Source organism: Hippoglossus stenolepis, chromosome 20, assembly GCF_022539355.2.
Source record: "Hippoglossus stenolepis isolate QCI-W04-F060 chromosome 20, HSTE1.2, whole genome shotgun sequence".
NCBI classification, from domain to species: domain Eukaryota; kingdom Metazoa; phylum Chordata; class Actinopteri; order Pleuronectiformes; family Pleuronectidae; genus Hippoglossus; species Hippoglossus stenolepis.
The window spans coordinates 6991084-7012373 of record NC_061502.1 but is presented as its reverse complement, the minus strand read 5'-3'; the positions used below and the strand labels follow the sequence as shown (position 1 = coordinate 7012373).

The 21290-nt window shown below is 39.8% G+C and overlaps 2 protein-coding genes across 4 annotated transcripts in view; one reads left to right on the top strand and one right to left on the bottom strand.

Moving 5' to 3' along the window:
* mmut (methylmalonyl CoA mutase) overlaps positions 1-8666 on the top strand; it is a 16688-nt gene extending 8022 nt beyond the window's left edge. For all 3 annotated transcript variants that reach the window (XM_035144468.2, XM_035144470.2, XM_035144469.2), the window contains exons 8-13: positions 589-704; positions 1802-1917; positions 2680-2811; positions 2907-3054; positions 5336-5503; positions 7107-8666. In XM_035144468.2, the coding sequence (XP_035000359.1) occupies positions 589-704; positions 1802-1917; positions 2680-2811; positions 2907-3054; positions 5336-5503; positions 7107-7235 (809 nt within the window). In that variant the 3' untranslated portion in view covers positions 7236-8666. The remainder of the gene's footprint in view (positions 1-588; positions 705-1801; positions 1918-2679; positions 2812-2906; positions 3055-5335; positions 5504-7106) is intronic.
* On the bottom strand, positions 8160-21290 carry opn8b (opsin 8, group member b). The gene is made up of 4 exons (XM_035144476.2): positions 21025-21290; positions 15991-16284; positions 12611-12936; positions 8160-11668 (listed from the first exon to the last, which is right to left on the bottom strand). Exons 1-4 carry the CDS (start codon positions 21092-21094, stop codon positions 11324-11326), a joined length of 1035 nt encoding a protein of 344 aa, XP_035000367.1. The 5' UTR covers positions 21095-21290; the 3' UTR covers positions 8160-11323.

The following is a 21290-nucleotide window of genomic DNA, read 5'->3' as shown; positions in this document are numbered from 1 at the left end:
CGAGTCACTGGCGAGCTTTTCTCTCTAATCCCCCTGACACCTGCCCATATTGTTATTCATTGGCTTTCTGATTCCCACTAGCGGTGATGTCTCTGCTGCTGGCAGATGAATTTGAATTTTTTCAGCTTTGCCACATAGATTTCAGATTGTGACACTGCTCACTATTATTTGGGAACATAGAGAATTATAAGCACCATGCTGCTTTTTGTATTCAGTACCCAAATTTACTTTGGGTACTTTTAAGTTCAAATTCAGTGGGGATAACTTGAATGAGGTGAAGGGTTTGAGGGGTTACTGGAGCATGTAGGTGAGAACAGACTTAAAGGAGAAGAAGGGATTAAGGGTGATAAGGTCAGAGCCTACGCTGTCTTTAATGTTTCTCATTCACTTGTTGGTTACTGTTATGTGATGTGTTCAGTTTCAATTTTAGCTTCTTTTTTCTTGTTGGTAAAGATTTATTCTTTCTTTCTGTCTTCTCTCTAACAATCCTGAAACGTTGTTGACAAATGTACGCTTTTTTGGTCCAGATGTTATTGGTTTTTGCTATTGGTTTTGTTGTTCATTCCTTTTTTGTCCTTTCCTTTTTAGGATCAGAAGTCATTGTCGGTGTGAACAAGTATCGTCTGGAGAAAGAGGAGAGTGTCGAGGTGCTGGCCATAGATAACACTACTGTACGACAGAAGCAGGTTGAAAAACTGAAAAAGGTCAGTGATCTTTCCTAATTGACTTCTAGCTAAACCAATACAACCTAAAAGATAAATATATTTTTTTAATGAAACTTTCAAAAAATACCACAAACCAAAGTGCTGATAAAAGCAGGAAAAGACAACAGAATATTGAGAAAAAATTGTGATAGTCACATAATTGCATGTATGTGATTGTAGTTTCAGGAAAAATCACACCAGGTCAAACTTTTTTTTTACCTGGCATTGTATTTGATGGTTTCCCCTCTGTAAAAATCAAGCAGTCAACTTGTCATTGTCCAAGTGTTCTTCCTTTCGATCTTTCGTAAATACATACAACGTTAATGTGAACTGACCCCGCTGGAAGCCATTCAGAATACGGTATTGGAACTGACAGGAGAACACTTCTGTACCTGCGGTCATTGGCCACTTTAGTATCTTGGGTTCACTCGCCTGTGGTGAAAGGTCAATGTGCATGAAAATGTGATTACATTTGGAAACAGGGAAGTGTTGATGCCGTAGGACATGACGGCCAAATCTGTGGAGCAGAATGAAATTAAAGGTGATGTCTGTGTAGATTCTCAGTCATCCAGGTCATGGTTTTACAAGAGGAGCTGAATCGACTAGATTGTAGTTATTTGTTTCACCTCTCATCTAAGAGTCTTCTTGAGTTGAAGAACTGATACTGAATCAGTTTTCATGACTCTACAACTGGACTCACAAGATGTGGGGATGGGCTTGATGCCGATACCGATATTGGGGAGTAAAAAACTTCAGATACTGATATATTGGCCGATATATAGATATATGTAACAACTGAACGTCCATCTGCAACGCATATCTCGAGAACCGTTTATCTGCCTCACACTTGTTTTAAGGGCCCACCGAAGTGCAGTGATACACAGGGATGTTTAGAACAGGCAGTGCCTTAGTAAAACTTGAATTTAGTAAATATACATTTAATAACCAAATATCTGCTGCAAGGAAAGTCTATGAGCTGTTTGATGTAATTCTCATGGTTAAACAGTAAATACGAATGTAAAAAGGTTTGACATTGTCATGTACTCTGTATCTAGAGAATTCCATCAAATTTTGAATGCCATGTTTATGTCTTGTAGGTGAGGGAAACTCGTGACCCTGAGACAGCAATGAAGTGCCTGGCAGCCATCGAGGAGTGCGCCCGAACCAGGGAGGGCAACCTTTTAGCCCTGGCTGTGGAGGCAGCTCGAGCCAGGTCAGACCCCCCCACAGTCATGATACTCTCAAATTGCAAAGACCACTTTGTTGTTTGCATAGATTTAGCCTCAGATACCAGACATACTTGTGATAATGGTTCGTAGGTTTCCGGCCTCATAAATAGTGTCTCCTCTTATAGCGTCCTCTGTGATCTTATCCTACACACATTCACTCGTCAGTAGCATGATCATTGTGGTTATTTTTCTTAAAAGCTCTTCTGTTCATACTGAACTTTGACCAGTATGTTTGTGGTCAATTATTCTTGATAACCGAGGCTGTCATGTGGCCGCTCCTTAAATAACCGGGCTTATTCAAGAGGGCTAAATGCATGCTCTATGGGAAGGTTTCAATCACATCTGATTAGGGGTGGGCGATACATCGAATATAGTCGATGTATCGCAGCTTGTTCCACGTGAGATGTATAACATGAGTCTATCTATCCCATGCCAGTTTAAGACTGTTAGACCTTGAATCTATCTCAATATATATATAATGCTGTATACTTTCATATTACCAAAACTTTGTCATTTTCACTTTTCATTTACAAATTATACTGAAGCTACTTGATTGTTGCTGTTTTATTACTCCAATGCAACAGTTGTGGTAAAGTAGACCTGTGAATCTTTCAGATACAGGAAGGTGCATTAAACGTACAGATAATGAAGCACGCTGCATGCAAAATGAGTTGGTTGCACTGCATTAATTATCATTGGAATGATAAAAACGTATTTTTGAAGACGCTGTCTGCTCCTCTCTACAGATGCTCCGTTGGTGAAATTACTGACGCCATGAAGAGAGTGTTTGGTGAACACAAGGCGAGCACCAGGATGGTGAGCGGGGCTTACCGCAGCGAGTATGGGGAGAATGAAGAGATCGCCCTGACCTACAATAGGTAGAACATAAAAATAAACAGCATCTGGATCATCATGGTGGATTGTTTCCTGTATTTCAGCCAAGTTAAGTTTGTTTTTTCTCTTGAATCTTAAGAGTTTTAGAATTTAACAAACACGAGGGCAGGAACCCGCGTCTGCTGGTGGCAAAGATGGGACAGGATGGTCACGACAGAGGAGCCAAAGTGATTGCCACAGGGTTCGCCGACCTGGGCTTTGACGTGGACATCGGCCCACTGTTTCAGGTTAGTGTCAAACATCAAGCCAAGGCCACTTTGGGTGCGTTTGCAGCGCGTGGCTGCTGCTTCGCGGATCTTGTTAGAACAAATGAATGGATTCAGTCAACAGAAACTCTAGAGTGCTTTTTTTACTTTAGAAACTGGTCATTTGCTGCCTACGTCACCTCAGACAATGGCTATACATGGTTAAAATATAAAGCTGCAAGACAAATGAAGGATGATGTATAATATCCACAGGAAACCAAGTGAGATTACGAAAACCTTGGGTTGGTCAAATCTTTCACTCTACTTTTAATAGTAAATCAAGGGGGGGTGGCCATTCTTCTTCATAAAAAAGTGCAATTTACTGCAGCAGACATTATCTCAGATCCAAACAGGTCTTATATTATAATTTCAGTTTCACTTTTTCAAAATTTTATAAAGAAAATTATCTCCAATATTCCTACCCTAAACTCTCATAATTTAATATTTGGAGGAGATCTGAATTGCTTAATTAATCCCACTCTGGATAGATCCAACCCTACTTTAAAACCGCCTTTGAAAATGGCGAAGACCCTGTCGGCTTTTATGGATCAGGTTGGATGTATTGATCCCTGGAGGTTTAAGAACCCCACTGATAGGATTTTTTCTTTCTATTCACATGCCCACCAGACCTACTCTGGAATAGATTCTTTTTTTATTGATAAAACTCTCCTTCCTTCAGTGGCTAACATAGAATACTCTGCAATAGTAGAATCTGACCATGCCCCAGTAATTTTCGATCTATCATTTAATCTCTTACAAAAAACCCTGTCCCCTATGGAGGTTGGATTCCCTTCTGCTTGGGGATCTTTTGTGATGTGATAAATAGAGTTATTGATGAGTTTCTTATACATAACCAAAAAGATAATGTATCCCCTTCTCTTCTTTGGGAGACTCTTAAAGCCGTCATTGGGGAGGAAATTATAGCTTTTTCTTCTTTGCAAAATAAATTACGTAGAGAGAAACAAGATCAACTCATTAAATCAATCAGAGATTTGGATTTACAAAACTCAACGATACCATCTCCTGAACTTCAAAAACAAAGATTAAATCTGCAAAAGGAGTATGATCTACTGTTGACAGGCAAAGTTGAAAAACAACTATTAAAAGCTCGGGTTAGTCATTATGAATATGGTGAGAAAGCAGGAAGGTTATTAGCTCATCAACTTAAAACTACACAATGGATTTCCTAGTAACCTCTTTGCAGAACCTGTCATGGTGTTAGCAAGCCAGATGTGGGGGTTACGGAGTTAGCGTAGCACAGAGCTAGGCTGCTTGAGGGGATGGCTGCACCACGTACTGGAAATGGGTGTTATTTTAAGGCAAAAAAAGTTAACTTTGAAAGTTTACATTTACAAATGTAATGTCGACCAGACAACGTTGGATGCAACTTCTGAAGAAGAATAAACCCGTATTCTTTGTGAGAACTGGCCGTTGCTAAATATGGCTTAGAATAACTTGGCGTTCAAGTTTGCTGTCTTTTGACATTGTGATGTGAAATGTTCTTAAACTGGTCTAAAAATGTTTTTGGCTATTCAAAAAAATACACAACTGCTGCTCTTCATTTAATTAAATATATTGACTTACTCTCAGCACTCCATTTACATGAGTAAATACATAATGAAATATCGTACAACATGCATTTGCATGTTACGGCCGTCATTTTCAACAGTGCTTCCAAAACAATGGCCTTGGGAAAAGTGCTGGGGCCAATGATGGGTCAGGATAACTCCTGAGCACCACGTGATACTGCATGAAGATTTTAACAAACGATTCCAGGAGCGCACAACTTTAAAAGTCAAGTCGGGCATCAGCGATGTTGCTTGTGATGTACTGTATTCTTGAATGAAGAGAGCATTATTTTGAACAGGATTTTTACTTATCTGAAATCTCTGAGGCATTGTTGAGGACACTCAAAGAACACTTTTTTACTTAATCTGCAAGCGACTTATAAGTTATCAACGTTACTGAAGCATGCAACTCATGAAGTAGCTGTTTTTTTAACCTGCTTCATAAGCTAAAGTCCTCTATGAACACATAACTGTTGTTATATACAGTATTTACCAAGCAGAATAGAATACAGTAATATAGTAACTTCCTAATTATCAATTTTATATATATATATTTTTTTAATCGACTACTGAAAGTCCTGCAAGGAAGCGTGCAAATAAAAATTACATTGAAGTATTTGTTAAAAGACCTTCATTGGGTCTAATGCTCTTTCGTATTTTCTTTGTTTTTCCCCCTCTGTGTTTGTGGTGCACAGACTCCAATTGAGGTGGCCCAGCAGGCGGTCGACGCAGACGTTCACTGCGTCGGGGTGAGCACACTCGCTGCAGGACACAAGACGCTGGTCCCGGAGCTCATCAAGGAACTACGGAAGCTCAACAGGCCAGACATCCTCGTCATCTGCGGAGGTGTCATCCCACCACAGGTGACCTCTGAGTTTCATGATTATTTTTAGATTTTCATTCTTCATTATTCAAGTAAAAAACAACTTATTACAAAATGTAGTTCTTGATTGGAATAATCTGATAATAAGGAATAACAGTGCCGCTCCAGCTTTCTTGTCGTCTGCACGCATTTGTGAATCGCACCAGGGAGCTTACCTCCTCTGATTCACTGCCTTGTTTTCAGAGAGGCATGAGAGTCGTGTTTTGACCACAATGAAGCTGCTGCGCTATCAACAAGATCGCCATCGTGTGTGGAACCAAAGTTGAGATAACTGGGCTTTGTTGTGTTGGCACATGACATTGGAGTAAATAACAGCGGGAGTCTTTTAAATTAGCCGTGTTATCTGATAGAGCCAGCCCACTCGACTTTCACAGCAGGTGTGGACACAGTTACAGCCACAAATGTTATCTGTGTTTGACAAGCACAATTCAGTAATGAAGCACTTCTGGAGGATTTTTTTCTTTCTAAAAGATCTTTGGAAAGGCTGCGTGAGTTCTAGGTGTCAGTCTGATAACAAAGATTCCACATTTCTGACCTGGTAGTCATGTTGATAATGCTACCACACTCTGCACCCTTTAGCTATGCCTCTCAGAACCAGTTGAATAGCAGTATTACCCATCTATTAGAGAATGGCAAGAGTGGAAAACAGGCAAAGTAAAAGCTCATGTTTGTATGGATAATATTTAGCAATATCCAACCTCAATTTCATGTGGATGCTAATAATAATAATAACTAACTAATACTGAAACAGCATTGTGCACAGTAATCTTTATAAATAAATAAATTCCCCCTCAACTCTCTCAGGCACACTCTGTCTACATAGCCTCCAGCATGGCCACCAGCATTCTCTGTGCCATTGGAAAACATTACTTAACATCTTGTGTCTTGTTGACAGAGGACCAATCTTTTGGGATGAGGAACTCCCCTGATACATATAATTATCAATATCACACAATAGGATACCTTGATTTCAAGCAGTGCAGATTCATTTCTAATCATCCTGCTCCTTTCATTCTTAGTGATTCTCTGTCAAACACATTTCATCCCATTTCTTAATTATAGTCACATAACCTTCTAATCAACAGCATTACCTCATAGGGACGGTGCCCATCAATCTTTCTACGATGTAAAGAGGGTTGAGTTCCTCCTCAGCTGCTCTAAGGCTACATCCATAGCACCACCTTTTTGCTTGGGTGTGGCTTTTTCAAGCTAAACCAATCTGAAAGGGTTTGGCTTAGTATCAATTTTAATCCCCGTCCATACTAACCCGCCTGAGAAGGTACATCACGTAAACTTGGCATGCACGTGCCGGTGGACACAGGAACTGCTTGAGTAGTCGCGCGTCTCCTACGCAACAGTTGTATCATTGTCATCATCATCAGGGTCAGCAATGCTTGTTATTGATTATCTTTGTTCTGTTCCACACTGCTCGTTGAGGCTAATGCCGGTAGTTTTCTTCCACCCGAAGTGGGTCATGTGATAGCAGGTGCATTTTCAAACTAAAATGTAGTAGTATGGATGCAGCCTCAGTCTAAACTATTCCTCTTCCTCTTTTGTGTGTGTCTGTATGTGTGTGTTCACAGGACTATGAATTTTTGTACCAGAGCGGTGTGTCTGCCATCTTTGGTCCAGGAACCAGGATCCCACAGGCTGCAGTGGACGTCATTGACAACATTGAGAAGAGTCTGGAAAACATCCGACAGGCCATGTGAACTCTTTTTGAAAAAATTAAAAAATAAATGGAAAAGAAGTGCAACTCCAACTAAAGCTGTCTATTAGTGCTGTGTCGCAAACAAACAATAGAGTTATGAGTGAGAGTAAACTCTTCTGTACAGTTTTCAGTTTGACTGGTCGCGTGTGGCTGTGAAAAACAAAGATGTCCTTCCCTGCTGGGAGTTCACAGCGTGTGCCGCAGTCAAAGTCAGTAGCAACCAGCTGGGATGTCACGGTTCTCTAAACCAATTCTCTGTACATCAGATTTGAGTTTATCACTAATAGGATCCTCACAGTTTGCTGTAACTTCACAAAGGAAAGAATATCTCATCACAAAAATTGTTTAGTTCTCTTATTATTGTTTGGAACGACATAACATCTAAAGAAAAACCGTCACAGATAGTGTCTTCATAACCTTTTCAATGGTGATTTATACAATACTGTGAAGTCTGCTCAAGTGTGAATTGTAGGATTAAGTATCCTTGAAATCCCAGAATACAAGCATGAACCTGGACTATTGACTAACACTAAAGATTTAAATGTGATGTTCTTTGATATTAATGACTGTCTTAAGACTGATACTCACTTGAGAATAGATCATGATTTACATTAATGCAAATGAGGATTTACTGTGTGCCTTGAGATGAGCTGCTCAGCATTTTTTGCCTTCCAGTATCAAATGTAGTTCAGCAATATAAACCTTGGAATATGATGCTGTCATCGTGACTTTGCTATTCATCTAAATAATGCAATTTAATATAAAACACAAGACAGCCCTGTAATGCTTTTATTGTGAAATGTATGTGTGTTATTTTCAATGAGGTGTTATTAGTGCCTGTGTTGTTGACAGACATTTCACAATAAAGGCATTACATTCCAGGGTTAATAATCTCATCCAATATAAAACATAATACAACATGATAAACATTGGAATATGGTGATTTTATTATGAAATGTGTGTAGCAGAGTGTGATTAGTGCCGGAGTAGTGGAAATACATTGTCATTTCACAATAAAAGCATTACATTCCAGGGTTTATAACGCCATCCAATATAAAACACAAGACAGCATTATGAGCATTGAAATGTAATGCTTTTATTATGAAATTTCTATTCATCTCCACTATATGGACACTACATTTCACAATAAAAGCATTACAGTCCATGGTTTACAAGGCTATCCAATATAAAACATTAGACATTGTTATAAACTTTGTAATGTGTAATTCAGTCACATCAAAAAAAAAAACTTTAGAGCCAATACTTTTAAGTTCATGGACACTGTCATGTTGACATGTTGCATTGTTTTGATTTCTTTCTTTGCTGCATCATGTTTCATTTAACCAGCTTCTGATTATATAGTCATAGACAGTATTTTTCTATGTGAGATGTTGATTCAGTGCTCTGCTCAAAATAAAACATGTGGACGTGTGGACGTGACTACTGTGTAACCTTTTTTCTGAAATACTCAGTTATGGAAATAAGTGCACCAGTGATTGAAATTTAACTTCATTCATTGTCCACAGAGGTGATTCTTGGGTCGGCTGCTATACGCTGTATATTTAAGGCTGCCCTAAAGCACCATAACAATACCAGTGCTTTGTACCAGTATAACCATCTAAACCTACACCTGATTATGGCTCCTTTGATTACTCGTCTACTGGACAACTTTTTGGGAATATCCTAGTGTTCAAGATTTAAATTGACATATTGCAGTACATAGTTATTGTGGAGTTACTGTTTCACTCTTATTCAACTAGTGTTTGGAGTTGCTGTATTTAGTCTCTGGTCGACCCCCTCCTCCTTGAATTTGATGCTTCTCGTCTTTGCGCCCTGAGCTCTGGCTGAGTGGATTTTAATTAGCATACCATAGGTGAATGATGTTCACATGTACGACGGATACATTTGTGTGACTGGAATTCACAATTAGCATAGTGTGTTCATTAAAAACAGCCACTGCTCTGTGTTATCATAGAGTTTGGAAGTGATACAGTATTATCCAATTATGGTGTATTTATGCTAATAAACTGTATTCAATCAGTGTTTATTCTCAAACATATCCAATGAAATGTGCACACATACATTTATTGAAGGTTCATAGCTGTACATTTACAGACTTTAAAAATAATTTTACACTTACAACAGTAATACAAGTGAAAATAAAAAACACAAAAAAAAAAGGGAATTTCAGGTGATAAAATATGAGGAAAAATAATCCCTGGACAAGAACAGATCTCAGTCAGGAATTATGTGAATTATGACATGAACTCTTTCATCACACAAATGATTTTTTAGGCTGTGTTGTATACAATAGCATACTGCTGCGCTGCAGCTGTGACTGCAGACAGTGATGGGGAAAGTTCACACAGTTGAAAGATTAAGAAGGATAAAAACTTCAGTTTGTCTTTTTATTATTAACAAATCCCATGAAATGTCAAACACAGTAATCCATTTATCCTCCTAACAAGTACACACTTTGGTCCGAGTCTAATACGGCTAATTTATTTGTACCTTAGAACTCCAAAACTGTGCCTGTCCTTATTAATGTGTTCTGGAGCTTCCGACCATATCGTACAGTCCTTATTAGCAGAGTATTTTCAAACGTTCTATGACTGTGGGCACCTATGGGACCTCTTCTCTGTGTTGACGGCTAACTGAGCAGACTCTGTTAATGAATCCGTTTGCTGATGAGGACTGTGATACGGTCAAAAGCTCCAGAACAAGCAGGGTAGTGAACCTTGGGTTGGGACTGTTTAGTCAACTGGTTGTTCCCAAACTTCACAAATGAACAAGTCAAGCTTAACTCTGCAGATGTTCAGCAACTTTTGTAAAGAAAGTTCAAAACTTACTGATAACACAATCCGCCTGCCAGTACCTCTAAAACTAAAGGAGACATGTAATGCTCATATTTAGGTTCATAATTTTAACTTGGGTAATTTAAAATGTTTTACACGCTCTAATGTTCGGAACACACGTCACTTTCCTCGAACTATCCATTGCTGCAGCAGCTGAAAAGCACATGTTCTCAGCCCGTCTGTCAGGAGCTCCCTGTACTGCAACCGTAGGCTTTTTAACCATGCAGACCTTTTACATTCATAATAAACCAATATGACACACGAAAAACTGAAAAAGCACGATATGTCTCTTTTACCGTGTTATGTTGAATTCGTAACAACAACATGTTACGATGGATTTTGAAACTATAGCTGTTCCCTCTGTTTATAGTCCTTAATGCTAGATTAACATGATGCTGTTTTGACTTCGATTCACAGAAACAAAGAAAAAATAGATCGATCTTTTGCATTTGGACGACACACTCCATCACAATGACCTCTAGCCTTTTCGCTTGACAGTACATAACAATTACATAGTACATAACACAGTTTTTGTTCCAAATCTTTAAATGATAAAATAATGTCAGTCTTAGCCTTTAAATATAACAGATGCTCACATTCCAGATGAAGCCTAACATACTAAAAGTGCAAATATGTCTCATACTCTTATGACACACAATAACAATTATCTGTGTCATACTGCCTTCTTCCAAGAACCCAACAACATGGAATATATTTGTTTTCATTGAGGCAGATTTTTGAAACATGATCCACTTTCAGCTGTTTTAGTTTTCTTTGAAACTTTTGGTTTTGTGTCACAAAATCATCAAAAAGCAACTATTCAAGCAAAGTAGCTGCAGATGTAACTTTGAGATTGAACTAAAATAAGTATTTTTGTCCTTTTTTGCTGAACAACCTTTGGTTTGTTGTGTGTTTTCTTGACGTCTGTGTGGCTGTCTCGTTTACAATGTGCTGTGTAGTCAGGTAAACATGGGCAGTACATGGGAATGACCAAACTCAAAGCAGTTCACCGCAGTAACTTCTTCAGTGGCAGGTTTAATCAACAGAGTGTTAGTTAGCTCTACTTTATAGCTTAGCTGGTTGACTTTCACAGCATCGTTGTGCAAAAATGCTTTCTGGGTCAGGATAGCACACACTAGTTGTACTGAAAAGAGAGGTTTCTTGATAATGTTTTGTGAAAGAACACATTATGAGACCATCTGATGTTTCCTCAGTTTAGAGCCGGAAAAGTCTTTCAACCCAGAGTCACACTTTGCTCTAGCAGCTCAGACTGCGCTGCTATTTTGGGCCTGATGTCAGCACTGACCATGAAAATGCCTGTTTCATTGATGGTGTTGGCAACTTGGCACGAGTTCAAGTTGAGGCACTGCCCCCACAGCTGCTTTACCTCGCTTTTGAAGCTCTTGCTGAACATGTAGTAAATCATGGGATTGTACACAGTGGAGCTCTTCGCAAACATGCAGGGCAGAAGGCTGACCTCAGGTGGGATGCTGCTGCTGTCGTAGATAATGGACCACAGGCTCACCAGGCTGTAGGGCGTCCAGCAGCCTATGAAGCCCACGCTGATCAGGACAGCGATCTGCAGGAGAACAGTAAAGTTCAGTAAAGTTCAGTAATGCATAGATAGTTGGACACCTAAAAGTAATGGGTAATGGCTAAATATACTAATGGGTGAGATAGCTAAACGTAGCTGATACATTTTTACATAGTTTATGTCGTGGATAAACCAACTGAAGTAGCAAACAGTAAAAGGTAAATAATGCTAAAGATAACTTATGAGTACTCATTGGAATAGATAGCTAATAGAACTGGATAGTTTGTTAAAGCTAGAGTCTGACAGATATATTGGCTGGGCAATATACGTCAAAGTTATTTGGTTGTCTTTGTGTTTTCTTTTTATTTCTGGATATTTAAGGTATAGTTTATGGTAAACCAGTAAAATATCAAGCCTCAATTACATTGATTTATCATAAGGGTATCACATTCACATTGACAATGACAATGTTTTAAAATATATAAATGTATATACATATATAACGATAAAACGGTATCGGAAATCTTTTACTCCCTAATATAGGTATCAGCATCGACCCTGAAAAATCCTCATCAGTCAGGCTCTAGTTGAGGGATCCGGCTTAGCTTGTTTGTCAGCAGGATTCCTTTAAAATGACTGATCAGATCCAGACATTTTATATATATTTATATATAGCATTGCCAGATAGGGCTGTTTCTTACGTTCCCAGGGAATAATTTGTGGATCTTGATATAAAATAGTGCAGGTCCAAATAAAATCTGGGTTAAGTGCATTCAAATGTGGTTTCATAGGGATGTGGACTTTTTTCAGCAGCTGTACGATAACTAGGAATTGAAACTTTGCTGTATATAGCAACATGGAATTTCAAAATGCCCATATAATCATTTTACGTCACAAACCACTGTCCCTACAATCTACTGCTGAGGAGACACTTGGAGTCCCCAGGCCTGTAGTAATAGATTTTACTCATCATAAATAATCACTTACTATCAACAGCCTCCGATGCAGCTTGACAATATTTTGGACCTGGTTGGTGTTGTTGGACTTTCTGTAGATGAAGTAGAGCTTGATGGCGATGCCAAAGTAGCAGAAAACGATGATGAGGGAAGGCACGACGAGGTTGGCTGTGAAGATGGAGATGATGAAAGAGAAGCCCTCTTGTTTCATCCCTCCCCAGGCAAGGGAGCAGGACAACCCGAAGGGCTCCGGGCCGTATCGACCCCAGCCCAGTAGAGGGAGCAGAGCCCAGATCAGTGCCCACAGCCAACACCACATGCACAGCATCTTCACCTTCTTCCAGCTGATTCTCTCCTCTGAAGAAAGAAAGAGAGGAGTGGTTTGCTTTCTTTGTCAGGCTGCACATTGTAGGCAATATTGCATAAAACAGAGATATGTAGTAATCATAACTGCAGGACTGTTTGCAGGAACGATCAAACAGTCGAAATGAAAAAATTCAGCTTATATACACTCACCGGCCACTTTATTAGGCACACCTGTTCAATTGCTTGTTAAGACAAAAATAGCTAATCAGCCAATCACATGGCAGCAACGTGGCATGGTTGTTTGGTGCCGGACGGGCTGGTACGACCAAGGTATGCAGAATACCATCTCTGAACGCACAACACGTCGAACCTTGAAGCAGATGGGCCACAGCAGCAGGAGGACCACACCGGGTGCCACTCCTGTCAGCTGAGAACAGGAAACTGAGGCTACAATTCGCACAGGCTCACCAAAATTTGACAATAGAAGATTGGAAAAAAACGTTGCATGGTCTGATGAGTCTCGATTTCAGCTGCGACATTCGGATGGTAGGGTCAGAATTTGGCGTAAACAACATGAAAGCATGGATCCATCCTGCCTTGTATCAATGGTTCAGGCTGGTGGTGGTGGTGTAATGGTGTGGGGGATATTTTCTTGGCACACTTTGGGCCACTTCGTACCAATTGAGCATTGTTTAAACGCCATGCCTTGTTGAATCTATGCTACGAGGCAATTAAGGCAGTTCTGAAGGTCACATTATTATTACTATTTTCAGTTTTGCTCCTGACTGCATAAGCATTACATCAATATACAGTATATTAGGGTGTTTGTCGTTCTCTGCTCATAAAGAAGGGTTTAAAACCGCAATCTTCACAATAAGTGCAATGTGACAATTAGTGCAATTATTCATCTTACTTCGGTTCACATATATTTCCATATATCTCATCTACTTTGACCTTCTGGAGTATCAATAAAGCTGCTCATCTCTATAGAAAGCTGTGCACACATGGTACGTTGGGTTTAGAAGAGTGAGGAACAACATCTCTTTTAGGCTATATCTACTGTAGATGTAATGATAACATGGGGGGGAAAATCCAAACACATTCAGACCACGTCTTCACCACGGCCTTATTGTGTTGGACAGCACAGATAGGAGGATAAGGGATTGTTCGGCAGCACATGACTCACTATTATTTATTGATTTTTCCCAAACAGGACTCCAATATTTCTCTCATGTCACATGGACTTGAGGGCATAGAATTTTGTATTCTACATCCAGAGGGTGCTTTCGAGGAGCTGTGTCTGGTTTGGTGTCATGTGTTATTGTTATCTCTGCCTACAGCCCTGTGTGGATGTGAGCCTCGTCCTCGTGGAGTTACACTCTCTGTGAATTAGCTCTTGCATGCAAATTCCACTATGTCTCGTTATGTGAACAGGGTGTCGTGGATGATTTTGTGACGGTTTCTATATGTTTCTATATGCACTGTATATGCTTACATCTACTTATGCATGTGGGTGCATATGTGTGGTCTATCTACAGTATGATTGTATGTTTATTCAGAGCCCTTTGCACGGTGTTTGATACACTTCTTATTACTGCAATTCCCATCCATCTGTAGTTTGTACTGATGATAGTTTTATTATCTCCCACATTCAATTTTTTGAAATCTTATGGATACGAGCTGAATCTGTATTTTTTGCACGTAAAGCGCAGCACACAATGTTCCAGTGTGCAGGCCTTGTTATTTCACGACATGACAGTTGAAGATGGCTACACCCACCTGATACCCCTCATTGATATGCCCAGAGTCAAGAGGCTAAACCTTTCCGCTCTTTTCATTTACGTAACTCCTGCATCCCCTGTGTGCGCTCTCGCTCCGTTGGCCTCAGGCACAGAGCTGCCACCTTGTTTTTCAATGACATGTTTTTTCCAGACAGTAACAGCATTTTTCTTTTTTAAATATTTGAAAAAATATTATGTACTAGGTATTGAATATGTTTTGGTTTGTCTTATTAGTTAAGCATTTAACAATACCTACCACTTTAGAAATTTAAACAAAATGCCGGCATTCATTATAGTTGTGTCATTGTACAGATATTAGCACAATTATAGGTCTTAAAATGTATTTCTTATGGTCTGAAATTGATCCTCAAATCTTAATTTTAACTTCAAACCTACAGAAACCCTGTATATACAGTATTTCCAGAATGTCTAAGTCAATGTAAATTTCATTTATACAGCACATTTAAAACAACTTGGTTGACCACATTGCTTCACAAAGTAAAAGGTCTAACAAGAAAACAGCAACACGCAATACCAAATACCAATAGTAAAAATATAATGAGAAGGAAGTTAGTGAGCTACTAGCCAGCGATACAGCCCGATTGTTTATCGAACAGGACTTTATAATCTATTCAGACAGTCTGCGACATTTAAACCTATTGGAATAGATCAGCATTTGTTTTGCTGCTGAGAGTCAAACGTCTCCAATCTGGCAGACGTACAAAAATCCCTATTTAAATACAATTGTCGGTTTAAACAGAATTACACACAACAGACACATCTGAGGAGCAGGATGAAAGAAAGTCCCTCAGAGAGGCAGCTGGCCAACATGATTAGCTGATGGTGATCAAACAATTTTCACATTAAAAGAAAAAAAGCTCTAATGCAACTTCCATGTGTCTATTTTATTTGAACTAATATTGGAACGGTTTGGCAGATGCAGCTGCAATTAGCTGACTTGCAAACAAAATAGTTTTTTTAAAATGCGGCTTCACCTGCCTACGTGCCCATCAAGGATCATTCAGTTGTACAAGAGATTCCCGATGTCCTTTAGTGCATATATACATATTAAAAGCCTTGGTGAGGCTGTTTATACAGCTGTGTTAACATGAAGCTGTACAAGGCAGAATTGCATTTTAATGCTAAAAGGTGCTTCATTACTGTGAAAATCATTCTTTGCCGTTAGTTTTTATTCTCTTTTGGAGCGCAGAGAACGTGAAAATAAATAATCCCAAAAAGGTTCCTGCATAAACTTGCATTGTAACCACGCTCTCCAATGATAAATCTTAACAGAAAAAAAGAGTGTGTGTTTTGAACTACTCACTGTGGGACTGCAGATTGAGGGAGACAACAAAGCGCACGATGGCCAAGATGGTCAGGTTCATGATGCTGGCGACGCCGAAGAAGAATCCCGCCAGGGCGTAATAATCACAGGTGAAGTCTCCCCCGATCCAGTGGTGGCTCCAGGCGGAGGCCACGGACAGGGGATACATGGTGACAGCCGCTCCCAGGTCGGTCACCGCCAGATTCACGCTCAGCAGCTCCGGCGGCTTCATCCTCGATGACCTTTTGAAAGCCATGATGAGGACAAGAACATTTCCAACGATGGAGAGCACAGCTGGGACAGGAGCGGAAGAGTGGGACACAAAGTACAGTAGTTTCAGTGAACAGCTACGTTGCATGCTGCGATAGTAACAGAATAATTAGGAAGCCTTTTACCTCTGCTACGGAGGTTATGTTTTCACCCGCTGCTTGTAACGCTGCAGCATTACGCAAAAACTACACAACTGAATTAAATACAATTTTGACACAAGAAAGAACCCATTCAATTTTGCGGAGCACCCGAATAAATGTGTATAAGTTCTTGAGGCACCTTTCTTTTTTAATTTATTTTTTAGAAGGATTACACAACAACTACCAAACTGATTTCCACTAATCCGGGTTAATCGATGATGCCAAGGCCTGTGAAGAATTCCAGAAAATTTTGATGCGGTTTACCCCAAAAATAGTTTATTGATGCATTTTTCAATGTTTTTATTCATTTTTCGTGGCATAAGGTGACATGTAATTCTGTGTCAAGTTTTTTTTTTTCTCTTGAGCAGATGCGCGTTTAAGAGTGAAATATATGTTACACTGGTTTTCATGTCCACTGTTAAGGGCTATGGTTTTATGCCTGAAGTAGCTCACAAGCGTCGCTCCATTCAGGTTATCAGACCACTTCCTTTGTTCTTCTATATTTCCACTGGAGGAACCAGACATCTTGTGTAGGATTCTTCGGCCCAGGCGGTGGTAGGTGCTCCTCCGCTAGTTCGACAATAGTTCGAGCTGAACTAATGAAGCTTCATTTTCCAGTTTCCGTCTTCAATTTCTGCAGCAACGGCTTGTTCCCACCTCACATCCTCAAACAGAAATGTATCTTGTTCAACTCTCTTAGCAAACTAGTACAAGAGGATCAAGGCAAAGATTCTAGCATCGTAGGGAAAGTTGAAATGTGTATTGTTGGGTCAGTAGATTAAAGGTGTCTGTTATTGTTTACTGAGTTTGTGATTCCCATTAATTTGCTGATAATATCAAATAGTTAATTCTCTTGATTAGTCGGTCAACTACATGTTTCCTATTGGATTATCTTTCTCACTTTCTGACTTCTCCCTCTGCTTTCTTGCAGTTTTGTCCTTGACTCTGTCACCACATGCTCTCCACAGTCAAGTGAGTTAATTACTCTCATTGAAGTACATTTAAGTAAGGCAGCTCTTTTTGTGCCTCAGCAGTCAAGCCTTCAAACAGCATAATGACCCTCTCAGTTAGGCAGCGTGTGTCCATGGGCAGCAGCTGACAATTCTGACGCTTGTTGTCTGCCCAAGATGTGTGTGCATGATAAGATGTAAGACAGAGGGCATGTGATTCATAGGAAGTGTTATTTCAGTTAACGGCCAAACCATCTTCATGTGACATCTAACTCATTCAGCATCATGACAAACACAGCAGTAGCACAAGCATGTATTTATTTATCCGTTTATAATTGATTAATTGGCTCTACGGTGGCTGGAAACCTTGTTCCTACCATGCCCTGATGAAAAAGGGACTTTTTATACTGGACTCCCTTCGAAGTCAAGGTTGTACTGTAGACACTATATCATATTAGACCTGAGGGATTGTATGAAAACGACTGAGTGGTTGAGGGGGCAAGAGTGCAGAGGAGATCCTTTTATTTGCTGTTTTTCAGATTTTATTTCAGCCTACCTTTGAAATATAATCAATAGTCACATAAATAGCTTGATCATGAGGACAGCATTTACTGGGTCTTTACTTTACAAAGGTGCCGTATAAACTGTCTGTATGATGGTTGTATTGATCTGTACTGAAATGACGCATAGTCCCATTAAAATATTAAGGAGTAAATTGGGGTGTAGGATTAGAGGATTTCCACGGGGTCTTTAAAAAGTCTAATAATCTAGATGTTAGGCCTTAAACACGTTAACATATTCCCTACAGTCTGTCATTTAATGTTAGATTTGTTGTGCTGTAAAATTAGTTTGTTTTTATGAAACAAATTTTTGGCGGCTTGCATAGTTCCAAAACCTTGGTCAGAATTGAATGTGGTACACTTGGGTTCAGCTGTGGGGTTTGTTCCTATTCTCTACTTGGCTACTTCACCTTATCTTCAATTATTGGGAAGTGTGAGTACTTCTGGGACTCTGATATCTGATATATGTCTTGAATTAAGTCCTTATGGCCCTCGAAAGGTCTTATAAGTCTTCAATTGTTTACACCTGCAGAAACCCATGGCTCAAACATAATGCACCATATGTGGTGGGATGGGTGTTGCAGTTTTCTTCTAGTTCAAGAGGAGGGTGAAAGCTTTACCAGAGCAACAAATGTTCTTACAGCTCCTGAAATATCCGTTTGTAGCTTTTGGAGCCACTCATGAATATCCACTGACACCCAGCATGCTAATTCGGTCGCCCCTGATCAGAGCATTGGTTCCATCATTATAACTAACCCCTGTCTTATTTATGCTAGCACAGTGAAGAGGGGTCTGCCTCATCCTAATGACCTGGATCAGAGTAGACACGTTACAGCATTGACTTCCGACTGTGGCTCCGCACTAATGAGAGAGTTACTGTTATGCATTCATGTCTCTGTGGGCAGCAGAGGACTGAAAGGAGGTGAGGTATGTAATGACAGAACCTGCCTGAAGGCTCATTACAACACACAAATCCTGTTCTTACAGCCCAACCTACTGTTATTTCACTATAACGTGTGGTATTTATACAGTATGGATATGACTTAAATAGCATGTTAGATTATCAGAGACCTTATAATAGGGAGCCAGGGAATCTCTATATCAGTTCCCTTAAATTCAAAAAGTAGTTTATGCATATATATGACTGGCAGAGCCCTAACAAGGTGTGAAATAACTGCCACGCCTCAGTAATCGTTGACAGTATTATGAAAATATTGAGACCTATGAGAACATTTGGATTTCATATCATAGTGCCAAAGCGGTAAACGGACACATTTATTTTCATCGCACATGTCCCGCTTTCCTTGAGGTTTTTTTCTTGCTTAAATCATTTTATTATCTTCCCACACTTCTCTCACCTTCAGAATGATATGTGTGCCACCACAGCTCATAGCATTTAAGCTCCCCCCCCTAAATCAATAGAAATATCTCCCATTGGTGCTGTAAAACACTGTCCTGCTACATCTGTTGAGATGAGATAAAATCAACTTTATTTATACCACAGCAGGGAAATGAACTCGTTTCAGCAGCAGATTAGCAAGAGAATAGAATAAAATGGCAATAAAAATAGGAAATAAAAAATCATTTGAAAATAAAAATAAAAATATTAAGAATGTATGCATCATACACACCTTCTACAGATGGAAATATTAGTTGTAGAGAGACGTACTGAAATAAAGTGTAGTGTCACAGGATGATTGCATGAGGATATATACTGGATGTACGCTGTATAAGGAGACATTGAAATCGATGTATATACAGTATATATGCATATATAGACTGTTAAACATATAGGCAGGAATGGTATACAAGATGAATATGTGTATAAAATGCTGTGTGCTATATATATATATATATATGTACTCACATTGTATAATTTCACCATACTAGAGATTTAATCTCTCAAATTGTAAAATACTGACTTGAAATATTGATTTCCTGTCAGTGCTTTACAATATCAGCTTCTACCACAGTCGTCCTTGTGGATAACGGAGAAATCAGCAGGCATTAACACCAGATGTCATTTGAATGTGGACACTCAACTGACCACATCAGTGAAAACAAATGTATCACATGATGTATAATTAACCTTTACTACTCTGCCCCACAGATGCAGCATCAAGACCCAGCTCTCTCCCTGCCTGTCACCCTCTTAAACACGTTCTGTTTGGCCAGAGCCACTGTTCAGGATTCAAGATTCACTTTAGTGTACCATATTGTGAACTTGTAGGGCTCGGGCTTCCACCCAAAGTGTGCAATATGAAAGAAAAATCACGCACACCCTCCATCTTTCATTACACTGTAAATCCACCTCCTCGGTTTTTGGATTGTTCTGCCTTAAGTTGAAGACAGCTATCATGTGTGAAATAGGGTTATGGTTAGGAAGGCTGCAGTTCCTATCATCTCAGGTGCCTGCTACATGGCATTAATCTAGTGAGAGCACTCATATAGCTGTAGAAGATTGCACCTTGATTTACTGTCAGGCATTCAGTGTGATATGGAACAGAATGTGGCATGTAAACATAAGATATCAAAGCAACAATATTGCACAGCATTCAAGTGTAAGCCAGCCGTGGTAGTCATATAACATCATCTTGCTCTTCACAGACAACAGGAGGGGTTTAGATGTCTCTTCTCTAAATGGCATTCTTAACAGAAAGCGTTTATATACCCTATATAATTCAATGGTTAACGCTGCAGGGGACTATATTGTGTGGATCTGTGAGTAGATTTCTTACTGTGATGCTGAATTGGATGAAGTTTACGCATCTTGAATACACTTGATGAAAGCGAGTGGGCACTTGTAAATAATAGATCTGTCTCGGCTGTAGCGTTTTTACGTGTGAAAGAGAAGTTCATCCACCTCATGATCATTTATGAATATATTCCTCATCCAATATTCATCCGCGTGGGCGAACTCGTGTGCGTAAAATGGATTATGGACAAGTAGAAACATCTGCTTGTTCTTTGGTTTGTTTTTCAAGTCACGGAGACTAAATGAATCCATTCACACCGAAACCAGTGAATCGGTAGAATAAAGCCCCCCCACCGAGTGCCTCCATATCGCATTTAATTATTTACTTGGACTGAATTTACGCGCGGCTTTCAACTTACCCAAAACCAGCAGGTAACAGCCTACACCGATGTCCAGCGCTGGTGATAAAGTGGAGGCGTAAATATCCATCGTAAAGGTGAAGAACCTGGTTTAACAGACAACTAGTGACCTGTCTTCATTGGGTGGAGGGGTGGAGGGGGGGACGCCATGCGTCCAGGTGTCACATCCATCTGTCCTCGAGTAGGGAGAAGGCGCTGGAGCAGCCTCTGCTCGTCTGCTCCAGCTGAACACAGCCCATCGCCAGTCAGTGTCCGGTGCGTCATCG

Excerpts from the sequence above, each read along its gene's own strand:
- opn8b (XM_035144476.2), bottom strand. The coding sequence starts at position 21,094 with ATGGATATTTACGCCTCCACTTTATCACCAGCGCTGGACATCGGTGTA. Across the intron at positions 12,937-15,990 it reads CCTCAATCTGCAGTCCCACA|AGGAGAGAATCAGCTGGAAG; the intron begins GTGAGTAGTTCA and ends TTCTTTCTTCAG. Across the intron at positions 11,669-12,610 it reads TGCATCGGAGGCTGTTGATA|ATCGCTGTCCTGATCAGCGT; the intron begins GTAAGTGATTAT and ends GTTCTCCTGCAG.